This window comes from Acinonyx jubatus, chromosome A1 (assembly GCF_027475565.1).
Source record: "Acinonyx jubatus isolate Ajub_Pintada_27869175 chromosome A1, VMU_Ajub_asm_v1.0, whole genome shotgun sequence".
Classification (NCBI taxonomy): domain Eukaryota; kingdom Metazoa; phylum Chordata; class Mammalia; order Carnivora; family Felidae; genus Acinonyx; species Acinonyx jubatus.
Genome location: NC_069380.1, coordinates 186,213,932 through 186,238,444, shown reverse-complemented (window position 1 = coordinate 186,238,444; position 24,513 = coordinate 186,213,932). Strand labels below are relative to the sequence as shown.

General features: G+C 38.0%; 1 protein-coding gene across 1 annotated transcript in view; it reads right to left on the bottom strand.

The window, feature by feature from the left end:
• Positions 1-15,407: 15,407 nt before the first annotated feature.
• The window catches only part of RNF145 (ring finger protein 145), a 57,937-nt gene continuing 48,831 nt past the window's right edge, over positions 15,408-24,513 (bottom strand). The window contains exons 9-11 of the mRNA XM_027033326.2: positions 20,507-20,654; positions 19,260-19,616; positions 15,408-17,026 (exon numbers count right to left, since the gene is read on the bottom strand). Coding sequence (XP_026889127.1) covers positions 16,640-17,026; positions 19,260-19,616; positions 20,507-20,654 — 892 coding nt within the window. The 3' untranslated portion in view covers positions 15,408-16,639. The remainder of the gene's footprint in view (positions 17,027-19,259; positions 19,617-20,506; positions 20,655-24,513) is intronic.

The following is a 24,513-nucleotide window of genomic DNA, read 5'->3' as shown; positions in this document are numbered from 1 at the left end:
TCGGCAGGTACATGGTGTGGAGAGGTGAACTGGGGGAGAGAAAAGCCACAGAGGATAGGGAGCTGTTTTTGTGGAGAGAGGACAGAAAGAGAGAAACGGAGAGAGTGTGGTGCATTAGGATGTGCAAGAAAAGCACTCCCCTGAAAGTAGCTGGAAAGAAAGAGAGAGTAAGAGTAAAAACACTAGCAGGGGACTGAACAAGAAATCTGTTCCCCCAAACCATTGGTGGGAAGCAAGGAGAGGGTTTCAATACCACCAGGATTTTATAAACGGTGGAGCACAGAGTCTGAAGTTTTGGAGCTCAGTGCCTAGTGGTGCTCTGGTGAGGAAACAGGACGAATTCCCAGAAGCAGGCAGTGCAGTCTGAGGGGTCCATGTGCCACACAGGGAGAAGTGGTTGCCCTGTTTGGAGTGCATTTGGTAGAGGGCATATGGCCTTCCCACAGGCAAAGGTCTTGGCAGACCCCTGAAAGGTGCCATGTTTGCCGCTACTGGGACAAAGTCACCAGAGTGTGGTGAAACCTGGCGCTGGCTGTGTGTTGTGATTTGCCATAATTTCTGAACCTCTGCCGCTGCGTGATTGCAAGAAACTCTTCTGGGGCAAGCCGGCACCCTGCCATTGCTCAGCAAGATCCTTCCCCCAGAGAATTGGTGCAGGTCCAAGCCACAGGGGTCTCAGAAGCATGGGGTTTTGCAACACAGCCCCATCTGAGATAAAACTCTGGAGGGAGGTGCTACCTGGCAGGTGGACAGCTTGGACACGGACAGGGTGGAGGAGAGGAGTGGACGGAGGCCTGAGACAAAGAAGAGATATTTGATCAAAGGTCGGTGAGAGTACAAAGTTCCTGTGCCAGAGACTAGGGAGATGGATGAAGCCATTTCCACCTCTCCCACACAGCTGCATGCACATCGCACTGACCCACCCCAGTAAGCTAAGCAGTGCCACCTGGTGGATAATGGAGCCCTTACACCAAGCTCCCCACCAACTGCGCCCTCCAAGCACATTCCCTAGAAGACCAGCACAAGTCACTCCACCTGCTTAGTGCACAGACTATAGAAGACTCCATACTTTCAGTCCTAGAGAAAACAGGATGTAACTTCTTTAGGTTTCATTCTGTTTTCTGGTTCCTTTATCTGTTCATTTTCTTTGCTTCTGTTTTTGCTTAAATTGTTTTATTTTTTCTCTTTTTCCCTTTTTTTCTTTTCTTCACCATTCTTGGATACAGAAAAGAGAAAATTTTATTTTTTATTACTTTATTTTTAAATGTTTTATTCTATTTCATTTTCTTTATTCATTTTATTCTATTTTATTATATATATTTTTCATTTTTAAATTTTTTCTTACTTTTTTTCTTTTCCCTTTTTTCTCTATTCTATCAAGTTTCTTTTAACAACCAGACCAAAATGCACCTAGGATCTAGCTTTCTTTATTTGATTTTTTGTTTTGTTTTTAATTTTTTAATTTTAATTTTTAATGTTATTAATTTTTTCTTCCTTCAAAATGACAAAATGAAGGAATTCACCCCAAAAGAAAGAACAGGAGAAAATGATAGACAGGGGCTTAATCAACATACATATAAACAAGATGTCTGAACTAGAATTTAGAACCACAATAATAATACTAGCTGGGGTTGAAAAAAGAATACTTTTCTGTGGAGATTAAAGAAATAAAAGCTAGTCAGGACGAAATTAAAAATGCTATCACCAAGATGCAATCTCGGGTGAATGCCACGAAGGCAAGAATGGATGAGGCAGAACAGTGGATTGGTGATTAAGAAGATAAAATTATGGAGAATAATGAAGCAGAAAAAAAAAAGAGGGATGGGTATTGAGGAGGGCACCTTTTGGGATGAGCACTGGGTGTTGTATGGAAACCAATTTGACAATAAACTTCATATATTGAAAAAAAAAGAAAGAAAAAAAAAAGAGGGAAACAAAGGCAAAAGGTCACAATACAAAACTTAAAGAACTCAGTGACTTATTAAAAAGGAATAACATCTAAATCATAGGAGTCCCAGAAGATGAAGAGAGAGAAAAAGGGGCAGAAGGTTTATGTGAGCAAATTATAGTGGAAGACTTTCTAATCTGGGGAAAGACACAGACATCAAAATCCAAGAAGCGCAGAAAACTCCCATTAGATTCAACAAAAAAACAACAAATCATAGTCAAATTCATGAAATATACAGACAAGGAAAGAATTATGAAAGCAGGAAGGGAAAAAATGTCCTTAACCTATAAGGGAATACAGATCATGTTCACAGCAGACCTATCCAGAAACTTGGCAGGCCAGAAAGGAGTAGCAGGATTTATTCAACATGATGAATCAGAAAAATATGCAGTCAAGAATTCTTTATCCAGCAAGACTGTCATTCAAAATAGAAGGAGAGATAAAGAGTTTCCCAGACAAACACAAACTAAAGGAGTTCGTGACCACTAAACGCCCTGCAAGAAACTTTAAGGGGGGTATTTTGACTGGAGAAAAGACCAAACAAAACAAAACAGACCAAAAGCAACAAAGTCTAGAAAGAACCAGAGAACACCTCCAAAAACACCAACTCAAAAGGCAACACAATGGTGCTAAATTCATGTCTCAGTACTCACTCTAAGTGTCCATGGACTAAATACTCCAATTAAAGGACATAGGGTATCAGAACAGATAAGAAAACAAGACCTATATGCTGCTTACAAGAGACTCATTTTAGACCTAAAGACACCTGCAGATTGAAAGTAAGGTGATGGAAAATCATCTATCAAAAGAAAGCTAGAGTAGCCATACTTATATCAGACAAACTAGATTTTAAAATGAAGACTGTAACAAGAAATGAGGAAGGGCATTATATCGTAATTAAGGGGTCATCCAACAAGATGTAACAATTGTAAATATTTATGCCAACATGGAAGCACCCAAATATATAAATCAATTAATCACAAACAAGAAACTCATTGATAATAGTACCATCATAGTAGGGGACTTCAACTCCCCACTTAGAGCAATGGACAGATCATCTAAGCAGAAAATCGACAAGGAAACAATGGCTTTGAATGATACACTGGACAGATGGACTTAACAGATATAGTCAGAACATTTCATCCTAAAGCAGCAGAATACACATTCTTCTTGAGTGCACATGGAACATGCTCCAGAATAGATCACATACTGGGTCACAAATCAGCCCTCAAAAAGTAAAAAAAAACCGAGATCATACCTTGCATATTTTCAGATCACAATGCTATGAAACTCAAAATCAACCACAAGAAAAAAAATGGAAAGACAATGAACACTTGGAAACTAAAGAACATCATACTAAAGAACAAATGGGTGAATAGGTTAACCAAGAAATTAAAGAGGAAATTAAAAAGTACATGGAAGCAAATGAAAATGAAAACATTACAGTCCAAAACCTCTGGGATGCAGCAAAAGCAGTCATAAGAGGGAAGTATATAGCAATCCAGGATTTCCTAAAGAAGGAAGAAAGGTCTGAAATACAGAACCTAACCTTACACTTAAAAGAGCTGGGAAAAGAACAGCAAATAAAGCCCAAAACCAGCAGAAAAAGGGAAATAATAACGATTAAAGCAGAAATCAATGATAGTGAAATTAAAAAACAACAATAGTAGAACAGATCAATGAAACCAGAAACTGGATCTTTGAAAGAATTAACAACATTGATAAACCACTAGCTGGATTGATCAAAAAGAAAAAGGAAAGGACCCAAATAAATAAAATCACGAATGAAAGAGGAGAGATCATGGGGCCCCTGGGTGGCTCAGCTGGTTAAGCGTCCAGCTTCAGCTCAGGTCATGATCTCATGGTTTGTGAGTTTGAGCCCCACGTCAGGCTCTGTGCTGACAGCTCAGAGCCTGGAGCCTGCTTCAGATTCGGTGTCTCCTTCTCTCTCTGCCCCTCCCCCACTTGTGCTCTGTTTCTCTCTCTCTCAAAAATAAATAAATGTAAAAAAAATTTTTTTTAAATAAAAAAAGAAAGAGGAGAGATCACAACCAACACCACAGAAATACAAACAATAATAAGAGAACATAATGAACAATTATATGCCAACAAATTGGGTAATCTGGAAGAAATGGAGAAATTCCTAGAACCATATAAACTACGAAAACTGAAACAGGAAGAAATAGAAAATTTGAACAGACCGATAACCAGTAAAGAAATTGAATTAGTAATCAAAAATCTCCCAACAAACAAGAGTCAGGGTCAGATGGCTTTCCAGGGGAATTCTGCCAAACATTTAAGGAAGAGTTAACACCTATTCTTTTGAAGCTGTTCCAAAAAATAGAAATGCAAGGAAAACTTCCAAACTCATTCTATGAAGTCAGTATTACCTTGATTCCAAAACCAGACAAAGACCCCACTAAAAAGGAGAACTATAGACCAATTTCCCTGAGGAACATGGATGCAAAAATTCTCAATAAGATACTAGCAAACTGGATCAAACAATACATTAAAAGAATCATTCACCACAATCAAGTGGGATTTATTCCTGGGATGCTGGTTCAATATCCGCAAATCAATGCGATACATTACATTAATAAAAGAAAGGATAAGAACCACATGATCCTCTCAAAGGATGCTTAAAAAGCATTTGACAAAATACAGTATCCTTTCTACAACATCATTCTTGATAGAAGGATCATACTTCAAGATCAGAAAGGCCATAATATGAAAGACCCACTGCTATTATCATCCTCAATGCAGAAAAACTGAGATCTTTCCCTCTACCATCAGGAATATGACCAGGATGTCCACTCTCACCACTGTTATTCAACATAGTGTTGGAAGTCCTAGCCTCAACAATCAAACAGCACAAATAAATAAAAGGTATCCAACCAGCGAGGGGGAGGTCAAACTATCATTCTTGGCAGATGACATAATACTCTATGTAGAAAACCCAAAAGACTCCACCAAAAAACTGCTAGAACTGATTCACGAATTCAGCAAAGTCACAGGATATAAAATCAATTCACAGAGATCAGTTACATTTCTATACATCAATAATGAAGCAGAAGAAACAGACATCAAGGAATCAATCCCATTTTCAATTGCACCAAAAGCCATAAAATACCTAGGAATAAACCTAACCAAAGAGGTGAAAAATCTATACACTGAAAACTACAGAAAGCTGAACAAACTGTAGAAAGAACTTATAGAAACTATAGAAAGAAAGTTCTGAAGAAGACACAAAAAAATGGAAAAATATTCCATGCTCATGGATTGGAGGAACAAATATTGTTAAAATGTCAATACTACCCAAAGCAATCTACATATTCAATGCAATCCCTATCAAAATAACACCAGCATTCTTCACAGTGCTAGAATAAACAATCCTAAAATTGGTATGGAACCAGAAAAGACCCCAAATAGCCAAAGAAATTCTGAAAAAGAAAACCAAAGCTGGAGGCATCACAATTCTGGACTTCAAAGTGTATTACACAGCTGTAATCATCAAGACAGTATGATACTGACACAAGAACAGACACATAGATCAATGGAGCAGAATAGAGAACCCAGAAATGGACCCACAAACGTATGGCCAACTAATCTTTGACAAAGCAGGAAAGAATATCCAATGGCAAAAAGACAGTCTCTGTAACAAATGGTGTTGGGAAAACTGGACAGCAACATGCAGAAGAATGAACCTGGACCACTTTCTTGCACCATACACAAAAATAAGCTCAAAATGGACGGCAGATCTATGAAAAGACCTTTAACCTTGGCCAAAGCAACTTCTTACTTGACATATCTCCAGAGGCAAGGGAAACAAAAGCAAAAATGAACTTTTGGGACCTCATTGAGATAAAAAGCTTCTGCACAGTGAAAGAAAAAAATCAGCAAAACTAAAAGGCAACCGATGGAATGGGAGAAGATATTTGCAAATGACGTATCAAATAAAGGGTTAGTATCCAAAATCTATAAAGAACTTACCAAACTCAACACCCAAAACACAAATAATCCAGTGAAGAAATGGGCAAAAGACATGAATAGACACTTCTCCAAAGAAGACATCCAGATGGCTAACAGACACATGAAGAGATGCTCAACATCATTCATCATCAGGGAAATACAAATCGAAACCACAATGAAATACTACCTCACACCTGTCAGAATGGCTAACATGAACAACTCAGGCAACAACAGATGCTGACAAGGATGCAGAGAAAGAGGAACCCTTTTGTACTGCTGGTGGGAATGCAAATTGGTGTAGCCACTCTGGAAAACAGTATGAGGTTCCTCAAAAAATTAAAAATAGAACTACCCTACGACCCAGCAATTGCACTACTAGGTATTTACCCAAAGGATACAACAGTGCTAATTCAAAGGGGTACAGGCACCCCAATGTTTATAGCAACACTATCAACAATAGCCAAAGTATGGAAAGAGCCCAAATGTTCATCTACTGATGAATGGATAAAGAAGATGTGATACACACACACACACACACACACACACACACACACACACACACACACACTGGAATATTACTTGGCAACTAAAAAGTATGAAATCTTGCCATTTGCAACGTGGGTGGAACTAGAGTGTATTATGCTCAGCAAACTAAGTCAGAGAAAGACAAATATCATATGACTTCACTCATATGTGGAATTTAAGATACAAAACAGATGAACATAAGGGAAGAGAAGCAAAAATAATACAAAAACAGAGAGGGAGACAAAATATAAGAGACTCTTAAATACAGAGAACAAACTGAGGGTTGCTGGCAGGGTTTGGGTGGGGGGCTGGGCTACCGGGATGAGGGACATTAAAGAGGACACTTGTTGGGATGAGTAGTGGGTCTTTTATGTAAGTGATAAAGCACTAAATTCTTTTCCTGAAATTATTATTACATTGTATGTTAACTAACTTGGATTTAAATAAAAAAAAAAAACCATAAAAATAAATAAATAAAATTACACCTTTGAGGGGCGCCTGGGTGGCTCAGTTGATTAAGTGTCCGACTCTTCATTTCATTCAGCTCAGGTCATGATCTCACAGTTCATGAGTTTGAGCCCCGCATAGGGCTATGCACTGAGAGTGCAGAGCCTGCTTAGGATTCTCTCTCTCTCTGCTCCTCCCCAGCACACTCTCTCTCTCTCTCTCTCTCAAAATAAATAAATAAACATTTTTTAAAAAAGTGCACCTTTGGGGCGCCTGGGTGGCGCAGTCGGTTAAGCATCCGACTTCAGCCAGGTCACGATCTCGCGGTCCGTGAGTTCGAGCCCCGCGTCGGGCTCTGTGCTGACAGCTCAGAGCCTGGAGTCTGTTTCAGATTCTGTGTCTCCCTCTCTCTCTGCCCCTCCCCTGTTCATGCTCTGTCTCTCTGTGTCTCAAAAATAAATAAACGTTAAAAAAAAAATAAAAAAAAAGTGCACCTTTGAGGTCAAACAATAAAACCAAGAAAAATTCATCAGCCCAGATTTCACCTGAATACCCCAGGTTTGTAAACTATTCTAGAAAGCTCTGAGTTCTGTATCTGAATTGAGTCAGATAATCAAAAACCACTCACCGAAATGACCTCATCTCTCTGGCATGTAATGTTATGCTCTCTGCCTCTAGAACTAACAGAATTCTCTGCCATTTTTGAACTATGGGGTTTATCCATATTAAGTCACATATTAAGTTCATTTGTTCACTCAGATATGTCGAGAGCTCCTGCCCCACCCCAGGCACTGGAAACACAGTGGTAACCCAAACCTTAGCTAACTTTAACATTTGGCAAAGCACATAAGAAAACACATAAAGCTTATCACTCAGTCCATGGTAACGATTAAAAATACAGATGGGCAAAATCTTAAGAGCAGTATGACACCTCAGAGATCATTTTTTTCAGATGAGGCTGAAGCCCAGAAAAACAAAGTCTGGCCAAGGATCACACAGCTCAAAAAGGAATAAAAATTTTAGCCCAGAGCTCTTGCCTTTAGTCTAGCCTCCTCTCCTCTGTGCCTATTTGCCCAAATCCAAGGGGACGGATAAATGATTGTCAGAGGAAACTAACAGGCATGGTGCCACTCAGGGAGATGACTTCAGTTTGGCAAGTTCTCACTTGGAAAGTAATAGAACATTCATCTAGAAGTGACACAGAATTTCTTCTACATTCATGGGAATTATAATTTCCAGCTAGTCAGAAGCCATTCGATTTTACCTTAGAATATATAAAACAATAGAAAAGCAAGGAGTTACTTATATCTATTAAGAATAGAAAGAAAAAATAAGGCTCACACAGCCAACATTCATGAAAAATAGATTAGGAAAAGGACACCAACATCAGTTTTAGTAAGAGCAAGGAAAATGGATAGGACTCTAGAATCATGGTTATCTGCAGGGCTTACTCAGTCTTTATTAGAAATGCCCCCACCTTCACTTTAAACCACACTGCAATTAAATGTCAAGAAAGGGAGTATATTTCTGCATGGCCAAAAGAATAACTCGTTCTATAAGCTGCTCCTAGTATTTTTTATTATTTTCCAAGCAAGTACTACCTATAAAATGCAACTTTATTTTTAAGTCATAGCAGTCTCTATTTTCAAAGTTGGTGTGCCTTAACTGATTACAGAATTGTGTGGCATATGTTTGAATTTGAGATGCCTGATGATAGGCAGTAGACTTTAAAAATAGAAGTAAAAGCGACTCCTCGGTAAGTGGGGGTATGCTTGTCAATGAAGGGAGTTCTGTTAGCGCTGAATGTAAAAGTAACTTGAAAGGACACCTGGGTGGCTCAGTCGGTTAAGCGTCTGACTTTGGCTCAGGTCATGATCTCATCATGGTTTGTGGGTTCAAGCTCTACATCAGGCTCTGTGCTGACAGCTTGGAGCCTGGAGCCTGCTTCAGATTCTATGTCTCCCTTGCTCTCTGTCCCTCCCTCGCTCACACTTTCTCTCTCTCAAAAATGAAAAACATTAAAAAAAATTCTTAAAAGAAACTTGAAAAGACTAATTCCAAAAGGGAGATTATGGGTTATTTTTATTCTTTTTAAATACTTTGTTTTCCAAATAATAAGCAGGGCTTCAAAATGAGGAAAATGTATTTTTAAAACCTATGTAGGATTTACAAAATAATTGAAACCTTGTAATTCCTACTTTCAATTTGCCATGATTCTAAAATTGGACTCTATTTTTATGAAAGCCAGAGTAGAAGCAATGAGAGTGTAAAACTTATTTGCTAAAAGGTGTGTTTATTACCTTGGCATATAAGGTGTTAATACTTAAATCTCTGTAAGGCCCTTTTCCCATTACCAGAGCCGTAGGAAAAAAAGACCTTCCTTTTAAACCTGAAAACTACAAAATTTTTCCTTCTCCCCTAACCAATTACATTCACAATTTGACATAATGTCAAAACCTTTAGGGAAAGCAGAGTGTTTCTGATGTAAAATGCTCATGAAAACATGGCATACTTCAGAGACAACACAGAAGCCCTAATGAGGGATCTCAAGGAGCCTCATGTTCAGTCCAGTGTTTGAAAATCAGGCCTCTAGAGACATTCTGTGCCTATAGCATGGTTTAGATCACTAGAACAAGTTTAGGACATGAAAACAACACAAAGTAGAAATACATGTTAATAACTAGAATGAAGGTTTAGATTGTTTCATACTTTGATGTCAAAATTCATAAGGCAATAAAAAGTTCTTAAGAGAAAACTGATTATGAGTGAAAATACATACATGTGGCCTGAAAAACAGCGGAAAGCAGTAAGTGGACCCAAAAAGGGCCCATGAAGGATGTAATATTTTCTCATTTAATTTGATCAAGTATAATAGGAGAGAAATTGAATTTAACTTTGTTTTCTCTTCAGTCGTACAGATGGTTAAACTTTATATCGTATGTCAAAAGCCTGTGAGTTGGAAACTATTACAAAAATGACCAGGAAACACGAACGTGAAATACAGATGGCGTTACACAATGCTACCATCCCAGCATATCAGAACAAGAAATCAATTAAGTCAGAGGTTCCCAACCAGTACACTTTGAACCATTCACAGGTATGCTCCCCAAGTCTGAATAACATGTAAATAAAAGTATGTGCTGCTCCAGCTGAGGTGTGGTAGTGGTCAGCATTGCAAATGTGTTGTCTTTCCAGGCAACGGAAGGAAGACTGTATGCCCCTGTGCTGATGAGGCCATAGTTCAGGCCATGGGGTGATAAGCAGAAGGGGCAGGCGTCCACTGCTGAGAGGAGCCTGGGATTGCTAATGCATGGTCTTCCAGAGCCCTTTCTCTTTGCCATGGACATCCTGAAGGTTTAATAGTGGCTGTTCCATCAGCCTAGATCCAAAGTGTCCGCACCAAACAGAGCACCCCTGCCAACTTCGCGGTCACATACGCTGTGTGCATGACAGGTAAACTTCTTTTGGTTTAAAGCCACTGAGATTTTGAGAGATTTTGTCACGACCACATAATATAGTTCTCCTGAAAGGATCAGAATGCTATGTGTCCTCCTGGGTGCTGGGCTGAGAGGCTCACATGACGTGGTAAGTAGAGCTGGGGTCTCTGTGCTACTAGGAGGTAAAAAGTGTATTATAACATGAAACTGAGGCCAAAGAAGTCTCCACCTTTATTAAAACATTTGAGTGCTTCTCTTAAGGTCTATAAAAATGTTACACTTGGTCAGAAGTGTAAACAATGCTAAAAGACGGCCAAGTTCACTATGCCATAAATGATTTCAACTTTTTAATTTTTTTTACATTTTATTTATTTTTGAGAGACAGAGTGAGACAGCGCATGAGTGGAGGAGGGGCAGGGAGAAGGAGACACAGAATCCAAAGCAGGCTCCAGGCTCTGAGCAAGCTGTCAGCGCAGAGCCTGATGCAGGGCTCAAACCCACGAACCATGAGATCATGACCTGAGCTGAAGTCAGACACTCAACTGACTGAGCCACGCAGGCACCCCAATGATTTCAACTTTAACTGTGATTTTATTTAATATTTGAACACATACCTTTTACACAAAGGCTAAAAATCAGTTTTAAGTCCAAGCTCACTAACCAGGTCTTTAGACCTCTAGCCTACCACTAGAGGGAGCCATCTGCTCTTGTTTTTGCCTAACTTGGCTCACCAAAGATGGTGAGCAACTCGAGCTACACCTAGGGGAGAAATGCATTCTAGTCTAGCCACTTCTTTTCTAAACATAAAACTGTGTCGGTATTACCTAGGGAGCTTTGAAAATCACATTCTCAGAAACCCCCAAAGCCTGATTCAGTAGGTCTGAAGTCGGGTTCAGAAATGCATAATTTAAAAAAAATTGGGGGAGCATACTGGAGAGTAAAGAACATCCTACTAAAGAATGAATGGGCTAACCAAGAAGTTAAAGAGGAAATTAAAAAGTACATGGAAGCCAATGAAAATGATAACACCACAGCCCCAAACCTCTGGGACGCAGCAAAGGCGGTCATAAGAGGAAAGTATATAGCAATCCAGGCCTTTCTATAGAACGAAGAAAGGTCTCAGATACACAACCTAACCTTACAGCTTAAAGAGCTGAAAAAAGAACAGCAAATAAAACCCCAAACCAGCAGAAGACAGGAAATAAAGATTAGAGCGGCAATCAATGCTATAAAAACCAAAAAAACAGTAGAACAGATCAATGAAACCAGAAGCTGGTTCTTTGAAAGAATTAACAAAGTTGATAAACCACTAGCCAGTTTGATCAAAAAGGAAAGGACCCAAATAAATAAAATCAAGAATGAAGGAGGAGAAATCACAACCAACACAGCAGAAATAAAAACAATAAGAGAATATTATGAGCAATTATACACCAATAAAATGGGCAATCTGGAGAAATGAACAAATTCCTAGAAACATAAACTGCCAAAACTGAAATAGGAGGAAATAGAAAATTTGAACAGACCCATAACCAGTAAAGAAATTGAATTAGTAATCAAAAATCTCCCAACAAACAGGTCCAGGGTGAAATGGCTTTCCAGGGGAATTCTACCAAACATTTAAGGAAGAGTTAACACCTATTCTTTTGAAGCTGTTCCAAAAAATAGAAATGGAAGGAAAACTTCCAAACTCATTCTATGAAGCCAGCATTACCTTGATTCCAAAACCAGACAAAGACTCCACTAAAAAGGAGAACTATAGACCAATTTCCCTGAGGAACATGGAGGCAAAAATCCTCAACAAGATACTATCAAACTGGATCCAACAATACATTAAAAAAATTATTCACCATGACCAAGTGGGATTTATACCTGGGATGCAGGGCTGGTTCAAAATCCGCAAAATAATCAATGTGATTCATCACATCAATAAAAGAAAGGACAAGAACCACATGATCTTTCATCTATTGAGAGTAGATGCAGAGAAAGCATTTGACAAAACATAGTATCCTTTCTTGATAAAAACCCTTAAGTAGGGATAGAAGGATCATACCTCGAGATCATAAAAGCCATATATGAAAGACCCAATGCTAATATCATCCTCAATGGGGAAAAACTGAGAGCTTTCCCCCAAGGTCAGGAACAAGACAGGAATATCCACTCACCACTGTTATTCAACATAGTATTGGAAGTCATAGCCTCAGCAATCAGACAACACAAAGAAATAAAACGTATCCAAATTGGCCAGGAGGAGGTCAAACTTTCACTCTTTGCAGATGACGTGATACTCTATAGGGAAAACCCAAAAGATTCCACCAAAAACCTGCTAGAACTGATTCATGAATTCAGCAAAGTTGCAGGATATAAAATCAATTCACAGAGATCGGTTACATTCCTATACACCAACAATGAAGCAACAGAAGAGAAATCAAGGAATCGATCCCATTTACAATTGCACCAAAACCCATAAAATGCCTAGGAATAAATCTTACTAAAGAGGTGAAAAATCTATACACTGAAAACTATAGAAAGCTTATGAAAGAAATTGAAGAAGACACAAAAAAAGTGGAAAAATATTTCATGCTCATGGATCGGAGGAACAAATATTGTTAAAATGTCAATACTACCCAAAGCAATCTACATATTCAATGCAATCCCTATCCCTAACAAAATAACACCAGCGTTCTTCACAGAGCTAGAAACAATCCTAAAATTTGTATGGAACCAGAAAAGACCCCCGAAGAGCCAAAGCAATCTTGAAAAAGAAAACCAAAGCTGGAGGCTTCACAATCCCGGACTTCAAGCTGTATTACAAAGCTGTAATCATCAAGACAGTATGGTAGTGGAACAAGAACAGACACTCAGATCAACGGAACAGAATAGAGAACCCAGAAATGGACCCACAAACGTATGGCCAACTAATCTTTGACAAAGCAGGAAAGAATATCCAATGGCAAAAAGACACTCTCTTCAGCAAGTGGTGCTGGGAAAACTGGACAGCGACATGCAGAAAAATGAACCTGGACCACTTTCTTGCACCATACACAAAAATAAACTCAAAATGGATGAAAAACCTTAATATAAGACGGGAAACCATCAAAATCCTATAGGGGAAAGCAGGCAAAAACCTCTTTGACCTTGGCCGCAGCAATGTCTCCTGAGGCAAGGGAAACAAAAGCAAAAATGAACTGTTGGGACCTCATCAAAATAAAAAGCTCTGTACAGGGAAGTCAACAATCAGCAAAAGTAAAAGGCAACCGATGGAATGGGAGAAGATATTTGTGAACGACATATCAGATAAAGGGTTAGTATCCAAAATTTATAAAGAACTCAAACTCAACAGCAAAAAACAAACAATCCAGTGAAGAAATGGACAAAAGACATGAATAGACGCTTCTCCAAAGAAGACATCCAGATGGTCAACCGACACATGAAAAAAATGCTCAACATCATTTATCATCAAATCAAAACCACAATGAGATACCACCTCACACCTGTCAGAATGGCTAACATTAACAACTCAGGCAACAACAGATGTTGGCGAGGATGTGGAGAAAGAGGATCTCTTTTGCATTGCTGGTGGGAATCCAAGCTGGTGTAGCCACTTTGGAAAACAGTATGGAGGTTCCTCAAAAAATTAAAAATAGAACTACCCTACAACCCTGCAATTGCACTACTAGGTATTTATTCAAGGGATATAGGTATGTTGTTTCAAAGGGGCACATACACCCCAATGTTTATAGCAGTACTATCAACATTAGCCAAAGTATGGAAAGATCCCAAACGTCCATCGATGGATGAATGGATAAAGAAGATGTGGTATATATCTACAATGGAGTATCACTCGGCGATCAAAAAGAAATGAAATCTTGCCATTTGCAACTACATGGATGGAACTAGAGGGTATTATGCTAAGCGAAATAAGTCAGAGAAAGACAAACATCATCTGACTTCATATGAGGACTTTAAGATACAAAACAGATGGACATAAGGGAAGGGAAGCAAAAATAATATAAAAACAAGGGGGGGGGGACAAAACCTAAGAGACTCTTAAATATGGAGAACAAACAGAGGGTTACTGGAGGGGTCGTGGGGGGGGGATGGGCTAAACGGGTAAGGGGCATTAAGGAATATATTCTTGAAATCATTGTTGCACTATATGCTAACTTGGATATAAATTTAAAAAATAAATAAAAATTTAAAATTTTCTTTAAAGAAAAAAATTGGGGGAGTATAGTTGACAATGTTATGTTAGTTTCAGGTGTGTGCCAGTGATTAGACATCTCTTACGTTATGCTACACTCAGAAGTGTAGCTACCATCTGTCACAACACAGTGCTATCACAATGCCATCGACTATATACCCTCTGCTATACCTTTCGTCCCTGTGACTTATTCATTTCCTAACTGGAAGTGTGTGCCTCCCACTCCCCTCCACCCATTTTGCCCCTCCCCCATTCCCTTCCTGTCTGGGAACCATCAGTTCTCTGACTTTATAGGTCTGATTCTTTCTGTATGCTTACTCATGTTTTGTTTTTTAGATTCCACATGTAAGTGAAATCATATGGCATTTGTCTTTCTCAGTCTGACTGATTTCACTTAGTGTTAATACCCTCTAGTCCTATCCATGAAATATGTACTTTTTTTAAAAAGCTCCTCAAATATTCTGATGCAAAGCTAGGTTTGATTCCACCAGTGTAGATTTCAAAGAGCTGGTCATTTCCAATCAAAAAGTTTTGCCACCTGCAGGGCATTTTTGACAGGGATCAAGATATAAGAAACCTGATTGGACAGGGCACCTGGGTAGCTCAGTAGGTTAAGCTTCTGACTCATAATTTCAACCCAGGTCATGATCTCACGGTTTCTGAGAGTGAGCCCTGTGTCAGGCTCTGTGCTGATAACGTGGAGCCTGCTTGAAGATTCTCTCTCCCTTTTTCTGCTGTTCCTGACACATGTACTGTCTTTCAAAAATAAATAAATATTTAAAAAAAAAAAAAAGAAATCTGGTTGGATAAAAACAAAAACCTCCTAAGAACACGATTTCAAGCACTTCACAATAATAACCATCACAGGAACAAAACACAGTTATCTTCAAATTTAAATTTATTAAGACATTCAGCTATGTCTGTCAGTCTACATCCAAATTTGCTACTAAAAATAAAATAAAGTCACATCCCACATTAGGAATATCGAGTCTGAAAAACACTTTTTGAGCCAAGCCTATTGTATAAATAAATGACTAGTTTCTTTTCATATCAAAATTCCCATAAAAAATTACATTCCCCCCTCCCCAGTTCTACCTGTAGCCATGATGAATGTAAAAATTTAAATATGACACATCCTTGTCAAAGAAAAGGTGCAAAGTCTATTAACAGCTTTAAAACTGGCATTTGCAGAGTGTGATCATACAGTTATGTACTCATTCCCAAAGTGCAAATATTGCCATAATTTAACACTGTTTTGATTCAGTTGCAAGAATTAAACATTACACAGCATTGAAAAGTACACTTAAGGGCCTCTATCAGTGCCCTAAAGCCCTTCCCACTTTGGTCTCCTACACGAACGTGGACCCCAAAGTGTTCATTAGAGTTTTAGTTTACTTCACACAGCCAACACAGTATACAATATATTAACAAAAGTTTCATATACATCAAAATATTGGAGACTCCATCATAAAGTTCAAGAGTCTCAGATTACATGAATGCACCCGCAAGGCCCAAGTGCCCACCCACCCCCTAAAGCACATACGAAGTATGAGCGTGCTTCAATCTTTGAATACAATCAATGCTCCTACATCTTTGATTTCATTTCAGTGCTGTACAAAACTCAATTATCACCTGACTGAGTCCCAATTAACGAAGGGAAAGGGGTTGGTGACAAGGGCTGGTCACTACTCATACTTTGTAACAAGAATGATCCTGTTCCATAGAAAGTGAGAGGTCTGTTCTGCTTCGGCCTGCTTCTTCCCACGCTGTCCTGATGCTCTTTATCCTTCTTTCTTTAGCCCCTTTCAAGCACTCAAATGTGATTTTATTTATCCCTTCCAAGTCAGGGGCAATTTCTGAAGCTGCTAAGGCTGAATTTTGTTGGCAAACTTCTATATCAGCATAGGATACAGAAATACATTTTGATTAGCATACATTGCAAAATTTCTCCCACAATGTCAAGGGGATGAAAGCCAGCAGTCTCCACTGAGAGTACTTCCTGGGTCAGATTCTTGGAATGTCAAGTCTCCTGCCTCATCATCTTATACATTCATTTCTCAAATCTGAGTGCGAATTTCATAGTTGAGTTAACTTCTCCAGAGTATCAAAGCATTACTTCTGCTTCTTTTCTTCTGGGCTGACCTCAACAGGACATACTTCATCTTCTGCACTAACACGATATTCCTTAGGATCACAAGTCCCTTCCTGGCTATCTGATCGTGTGACAATGCATTCTTTATTGTCCCTAGAACCTTCCTGCATCCCAGTCCCTGGAGGATGCTCTTGATTTGGAGGTTCAGTACCTTCCTGAAGCATGATGTGTTGCTCAGCTCCAACATGAGGTTGTGGAACCAGCTCCGTTCCTAACCCTGCAAGCTGGGAGGAGTTTTTGAGGTGGCAGTGGCACAGAGGGCAGGTCTCCTGGACATACAGCCATTTCTTGAGACATCCTGCATGGAAGAAATGACTGCAAGGTGTGATCACAGCAGATTTCATGTCCTAGAAGCAGGAGGAAAGGTATCTCATAAATGTCTATTATCTAAAATCGTTGTTGCTAATCCCAAAAGTTCTAGTTTCATCATTTCTTTCCCACAAGTTCCCCATATAAAATTTGTAACACAGATCTTAGAATAAAACTCATTTTAGATTACAATAATAATCCTCCTGCCATCAGAGACCCCTTTATACCAAAATGCAAGAACCACTACCTAAGTAAATAAAAAAGAAAGTAAAAACCGAAAATGAGAAGGAAACTAACTTAACTGGCTTCTGCCTCAGTATGAAACATGAGCATCACACAACTATTGCAGTGTGATTACTGGGTCTCCCCCGGCACGGCATGAGTGTAATTAGAACCTCAGAAAATCTGATGAAGGCAGGACTTTCCACAGTAATGCTTCAACACAGCTGGACAGATTATTCCATGATGAAATTACTGGCAAGGAGACAAAGTCAGCCACATAACACCAGGATATTGGCAAGGAAGTAGCAATTTCATTAGGGACAATGTAACGCAGTCTTCAAGGTAAGGTCGGTATAAACCAGCATTTCTCAACTTTCATCACAAGCACCAGAGTGCTTGTTAACCATGCACATTCCTGGGCCACCCCAGTTCTACTGAATTGGGATATCTGAAGATGGCATTCACAAATCTGTAATTACAGCAGGTCACCCATGTGACTTTTATGCACACTCAAGTTTGATAACTATTGCAATAAGAAAGAAGTGGTGTATTTTGCATTAATATTCCTTGCAGAAGAAATATTTAAAGAGAGAAGGCTGAGGACATGATGCTTCAATTGCAAACATATACATTTGGTGACACAACCATTAATTTTGTTTGAAGTCTCAAAACAAGGAGTTGTAGTTGTCACATAAATTCCTTGCCAAAAACTGGTAACATCTGGGAGTCAACTTTTAAGCAGAAAGCCATCCAAGGAAAAGCAGCCAGCTGGGAAGTTAAGCAATTTGACTTTCATTTTCTGTGTGATATCAGCAGGTAGTTCTAGCACCTCAAAAAAGTGATGTGACAACAGGAAATACAAAAAGAGGACTCTTAAATCCCAGAGATGGAACATTTAGGTATGGGCTGCTAAAGCTGATGTATGGGTCTTTGACATGCTTTGTCCTGCATACAACAGGGCTACCAAGCACAAAGGAACCAGAACTAAGACCAGGACCCCTTCACTTGGGGGGAACCTACAATACTCCTTAGTTCCCCCAAATGCAAAAATCAACCTGGAAAACATTATTCTGTGAGTACCCAAGGTATGTTCTAGTAACAATAAAAAAGTGGTAGTTGCATTTTATTCTTAGACAAAATTCTTGTACTAGATAGTCTTAAACACAGATACACACACCCCATTAAACCGTAGAGCAGCCTTGGAGAAAGAACATTCCTTCATACTCAGTGACACCATCTATAGTTTTATTCCCCTAGCACACGCTCTTTAAGAGCAATTTTAAAGGAACAATTTCTGACAGTACAGTTAAGCTATAAAAGCTGCTACTCAACCACCCCCTTGCACAGGTTATTGGGGACTAAACTCTAGGCCTATTTTTTTGTTGTGACATTTCCAAACTCCTTTACATACTATCTTTCAGTTTTAATAGAGGGCAATCATCAGCTATTCGTGGCACACATGCCAAAGATGCCAGGAAGGCCGACTACAGTGCCATACCAATTGGTTGCCTCTACCCCACGTCCATACACACAGGCTATCTCCATCTCAGATATCCATCAACCCACAGGTAAACACGCACTCTCTCCAACTATGTTAAGTAAATGAATACTTCTTCCCCACCCTGGAAATACCAGAAGGAAAAGAGTCAGAATCTTGGCACACCACTTTTCAGAAGTTGCTGACTCCTGATAGTATATACTTGATAGTACATATATCTGTGTGTGTGTGTGTGTGTGTGTGTGTGTGTGTGTGTATTCAGGAGTAAATATAAAATACACCTGACCTGTTTTTCCTTTATTTATGGGTGAGCAATGTTGAAAATAACAATAAATTAGAACTTGGACTAAATTAAAAACTTAGTTTAGAAATAAAACAGAAATAGTCTATCAGGTCTTTAATAATCTTTGAAACCTTTTTTTTTCTTTTTTTTTTTTAAACCCAGGAAATAATTCTGCCTAGAAATTTAACTTAAACTTGGTTAATATGGTTAAAGTCCCAGGAGATACATTGTATGACCCACCCAAATGGATTCTTACTGTGCAAGTTACCTGGTAACAGATGGCACAAATATCATTGTGTTTCTCCAGCTGCTCTTTTGTAGCAATAGGTAATGATTTAATCTTATTCACAGCATCCCTGCGGAGAAGGAAGCTCTTCCACCCCAGCTGTGCCCGAAGCCACACATTATAATAGGAATGGATGAAGATGATCATTGAGCCCATTACGGTCCACTCTCCGAAGATGGTCTCTGAGACACCATAGGCCACCACACAGAGGGCCACAAGAAACTCCAAGAGGCGGTAAGTGCCATTCACATAGTAGATGACATCATCCATGTTTTCCACTGGCTCTTTTCTGAATTCCTCAACCATAAATAAGACATAAATAAAAAGTGTTCCCAAAACCTGGAAAAAAAAAATCACATTATTTTAAAACAGAATATTACCACTAATAAAGGCTTTGCATAGACTTTAAGCAATAACAACATTCCTAAATACTTTTAGGGTGCCATATTTAATACCTAGAGACAGTGGTGTCATTAAAATGTGGGTGCTCTCAGTAATCCAGGCATTCGCTATCAGAAAGCCACACCTTGAGACATAACTTTCTTAAAAATGATTCTGATTAGTTTCTGACTCATCCTTTCCATTTATTCCCCAGATCATCAAAACCTATTAAAGTTCCATCTAAATTGTCCTAATTCTGTAGTCATACATGTTCCTCAACTTTCAAAGAACCTTTACCCCTACAGGGAACAATGAATAAATCTGTGTTGCCAGTGCTATATTTTGTTACTTTTTACTGATCTAGTAGCAAAGAGCCACCTTCAAACTACAACAAGGTTTTCATTTCCAGGGCAGTATTATCAGTTGTATATATATACACATGTGTGATACACACGTATGTCATATATTTATATATACCATGACACAAAAGATATTTCTGAGTAGGTATTTACTTTAAAAATGAGCTCCAAACAATTTATAAAATCTTTTAATATTTTAGAGTTCCTTATTAATTTAAGCTTTACATGATAGTTGTGTATCATTTAAAAAACCAGCAAAGTTTAATTACCTTGGTAACAAAAATACAGTGACATAGACAGGTCTGGTATTTTAATAACCTACCATCTAACTCCTATGCTGAAATCAGTGTAATATTTTCTGACAAATAAGTTGGGAAGTGATCACCTAAACAGGCTACTTCTAATCATTAATCCTGAAGAAGTTTAATTTCTTTTCAAGAAGGAAAATAAAATCAGTTATTGCAGAAAGTTAGTTACTCCTAGGCTTACCTGAAGAGAGGTGAGAATGCTGCTGGAAATAATGATAAGCAACCAAAAATCCATGTGGAAAAACTGGCAAATCATGTAAGCCATATAAGCAGGGAACACTAGTAAAAATAAACAAAGGCTCACCGCACGGAAGTGTTTCCATAAACTCCTAGAGAAAGAAAAGTATTTCTTTAAAGTACCTGTCACCCAGGAGCACAATGATCACATTAGCAACTGATAGGTCTTTGGGCTGTGCTTACATTTCCCAGTTTACTGAGCATCCTTGTCCATGCCCGTCACTGTCCTAAATTTCAGGGCAAGTGTCATAGGCTTGGTATTTCAAAGCCCCCGACTCACCTCTTCTCTCCACAGTCAATTGCCAAGTGCCATCATTTTTTTTTCTTTTTTTGTTTTTTCCCTAATGGTTAGCTTTCGGTTCCATTCTCATTCCTACCAATTCCAAAGTGATTTTAGGCTTTTGTAGCATTAAGCCTTAGCAATTTCAAGAGTAATTTGTGGTTTTAAGTCATGAGACATCTTCTCCACCCACTGTGCCATGATGAAAATCTCTGCTACTGTGAGTACAATATTACTAAGAGGAATGGTGCTCCAGTGAACAGCTATATTATTAATCCTCACATCTGTCAGGCTTGGGGGTGAAAAACTATGAACCACTGTGTTATATGTAGGACCTACTAGCCGGTCTTCCTCTCCTGGTGCCTAATCTATCCTGGACATGGCCTGCCTAATCTTTCTACAGCTCTGCTAGGGTAATATTGCCAAAACCTGTTCTAAACTTCCTAGCCTGGCTTTTGAGCTCCTCTACTCCCAATTTCTTGGTCTAAACTTGTCAACATCTCTTCCTCATTATAAGCAAAGATGGTTCATTAACTGTATTCTAAGAAAAATACAAACATTCTTACATTCCACCAGAAATGCCTCTGTCCCACTCTCTTTTGTTCTAAACCCTTTAGGCTAGCTCAAGCTGAACAAATATATGCACACAGACAGGTAATGTGAATCCTTTCTCCAGGAATCACCAATCCTCTCAGAGTTCTTAACACTGGTACAGGCCAATCACTAAACTGTAGTATTGTTTCGGGGCACCTGGATGGATGGCTCAGTTGGTTAAGCGTCCTACTTTGGCTCAGGTCATGATCTCAGTTTGCGAGTTTGAGCCCCAAGTCAGGCTCTGTGTTGACAGCTCAGAGCCTGGAGCCTGCTTCAGATTCTGTGTCTCTCTCTCTCTCTGCCCCACTTGTGCTCTCTCACACTCTCAAAGATAAATAAACATAAAAAAAATTTAAAAAAATAAACTGTAGTATTGTTTCAATTATACAGATATTTATATATCATATAGCTAAACATGTTTATGTTTATTTTATATTATCTAAATAATATATATGTACATACCCAGAAAAATGTCTTATCACCCAAATTTAAACTCCTTGAAAAAAAGAACAAGAACTCTTTCTTCACATGGCTCAGTTTTTAGGCACAAAGGCTTATATGAAGTAAGTGCCAAATAAAACTAGAACATTTATTTTTGCCTGATATTTTTCAAATTATTTTCATTACCTTTTATTTTTTTACCTACTTATCTATCCACTCAAATGCAAAGTCCTATAAGCAGGATAAAAGTTATGGTTATCTCATGGGGGAATAGTTACTATATAGGTATAAAGTATACATAAATATATATAAAGTACATATATATATATATAGGTTAGTGTTTACATATATATACTTCATATATAGTTCAGTATGTGTACACATATGTTGTGTACACACACACACACACACACTTTTGAAATATAGTATAGCCTTGTGCTTTTAAGACACCAACAAATTAAGAGGCTTCTTAGATTTCAGTTTCTGACTCCACTTTAACCCTACTCATCAGTAGTGGAATACATACACCAGAGGCCGTGTAATTATGGTAAAAGGAGAAGGAACATAACTTTTCTTTTTGTGTATCTCTTCATACATCACAATATTCTAATAAATCATCCCTTAAATACATCCCAATTTAAGACAGATTATATACCAAGTTGTAGAAGATACATAAACAAAAACCTTCCCCGAGTGCCTGAAGCAGAACTTTGGAAAATTTTCATGCAACAGGAAAAAAAGGTGTGATTTCCACTCCCCTGCAAGTTTACTTATAGAACTATTTACTTTATATACCCAATTTCCAAGTAAATAGATGATAGAGGGCCACCACAAGGGATTTTTATATATATATATATATATATATATATATATATATATATATATATATATATATATTTATCAGCTGTTTCCATTTTCTGGGTAAATAAAGGCCAAAGTTAATTTTTTAACATAGTAATTACAAATCTAGAAAGACACTGTGAACCCTCTGTCTTTTCCTCTCTCTTAAACACAAAACTCCATTACAATCTAAGTGAATATCAAGACTTAACAATTGTTAATGATTTCCTATAAAACATGAACACTTATTTAAGTTCATTATGAGGAAATGTAGATTTCAACCAAAATAGTTTAAAGCTCATGGCTACAAAAAAATTAAACTGTTTTAATTAAAAATCAGCATCTGTGATCTAAAATCAATGTAGAGTCTCAAGGAGACAAAAAAAAAAGTAACATAAATCACCCATTCTACCTTTAACTATAATATAGGTGGGAAGGAAAAATAACCACAAAGTTAAATGCTAAACTGTGTGGGACTACTTGTAATTAGTAATTCAGAGAAGAAAGTGAATTATTATGATAAAAATTAAAGACAGGCACTTTGGAACTGTTTTACACCTTTTCTTGCAAGCATTTCTACTTTCTGAAGTTGAGACAAACTTGTCAGTAGTTCTGCTTTGAGATGCATAACAATTTTAGTTTTTTTAAAGAAAGGCAGGCAGGAAGGGATTAGTGTAACAGTAGTTATACTATATTAGATGATAAATTATAAATTTTCTTTAAATAGGGTAATTTACCTTAAAACTTTAAATATATTTTTCAAAATCAAGCTGTAATACATTTATATAAAATAGGTATATATTTACATATACACAACCATATATTTATACACATACACTGAGAAGTATATACAACATTATGCCAAGAGTTACAATTTATGTTTAATTTTGGCATAAGTGTGTATACACACAAACACAAAAATATATATACATAAACACAAATACAGGTGTGTATATTATATACAGAAACAAATATACACATCTATTTAAGCAGTAAAAATTCAGTAAAAATCTAATTTAAAGGGCGCCTGAGTGTCTCAACTGGTTAAGTGTCTGACTCTTGGTTTTGGCTCAGGTCATGATCTCACGGTTTCTTGAGTTTGAGCCCCATGACGGGCTCTGTGCTGGCAGTGTGGAGCCTGCTTGGGATTCTCTCTCTGCCCCTCCCCGACTCATGCTCTCTCTCAAATATATAAATAAACTTAAAAAAAACTTTTTTTAAATCTAATTTAAGATAAAATATAAAAAGAATAGCAGAAAATGACACTGAAACCTCATCCCAGTAACAGGTGCCTGGGAGGCTCAGTCGGTTGAGTGTCAGACTTCGCCTCAGATCATGATCTCACAGTTCATGAGTTCAAGCCCCACGTCAGGCTCTGTGCTGACAGCTCAGAGCCTGGAGCCTGATTCAGATTCTGTATCTTCCTCCCTTTGCTCTTCCCCCACTCATGCCCACTCTCTCTCTCTCAAAAATAAAGCTTAAAAACATTTTAAAAAGTTAAAAAAAAAAAAAACCCAGGTTAAGCACTATATAATAAAATATACCTTATAAACACCCCAATCCATTTTTTTAAAAAGTTTGTCATTTGAATATCTACTACGTAATTAGAATAAGTAGACCATCACCCTAAAATTCCTTGTTAAGACCTGGAGTAAAATTTATAGATAAAGGTTAACAAATATCTCTATGGCTAAAATTGAGACACCTTTTTAAGTTAAACACTGAAAATTACCTCCAGTCTAAGCAACTCCAAAGACATGTGAGGATTCTTCCCCTAATAATTATTTTCTTTAATG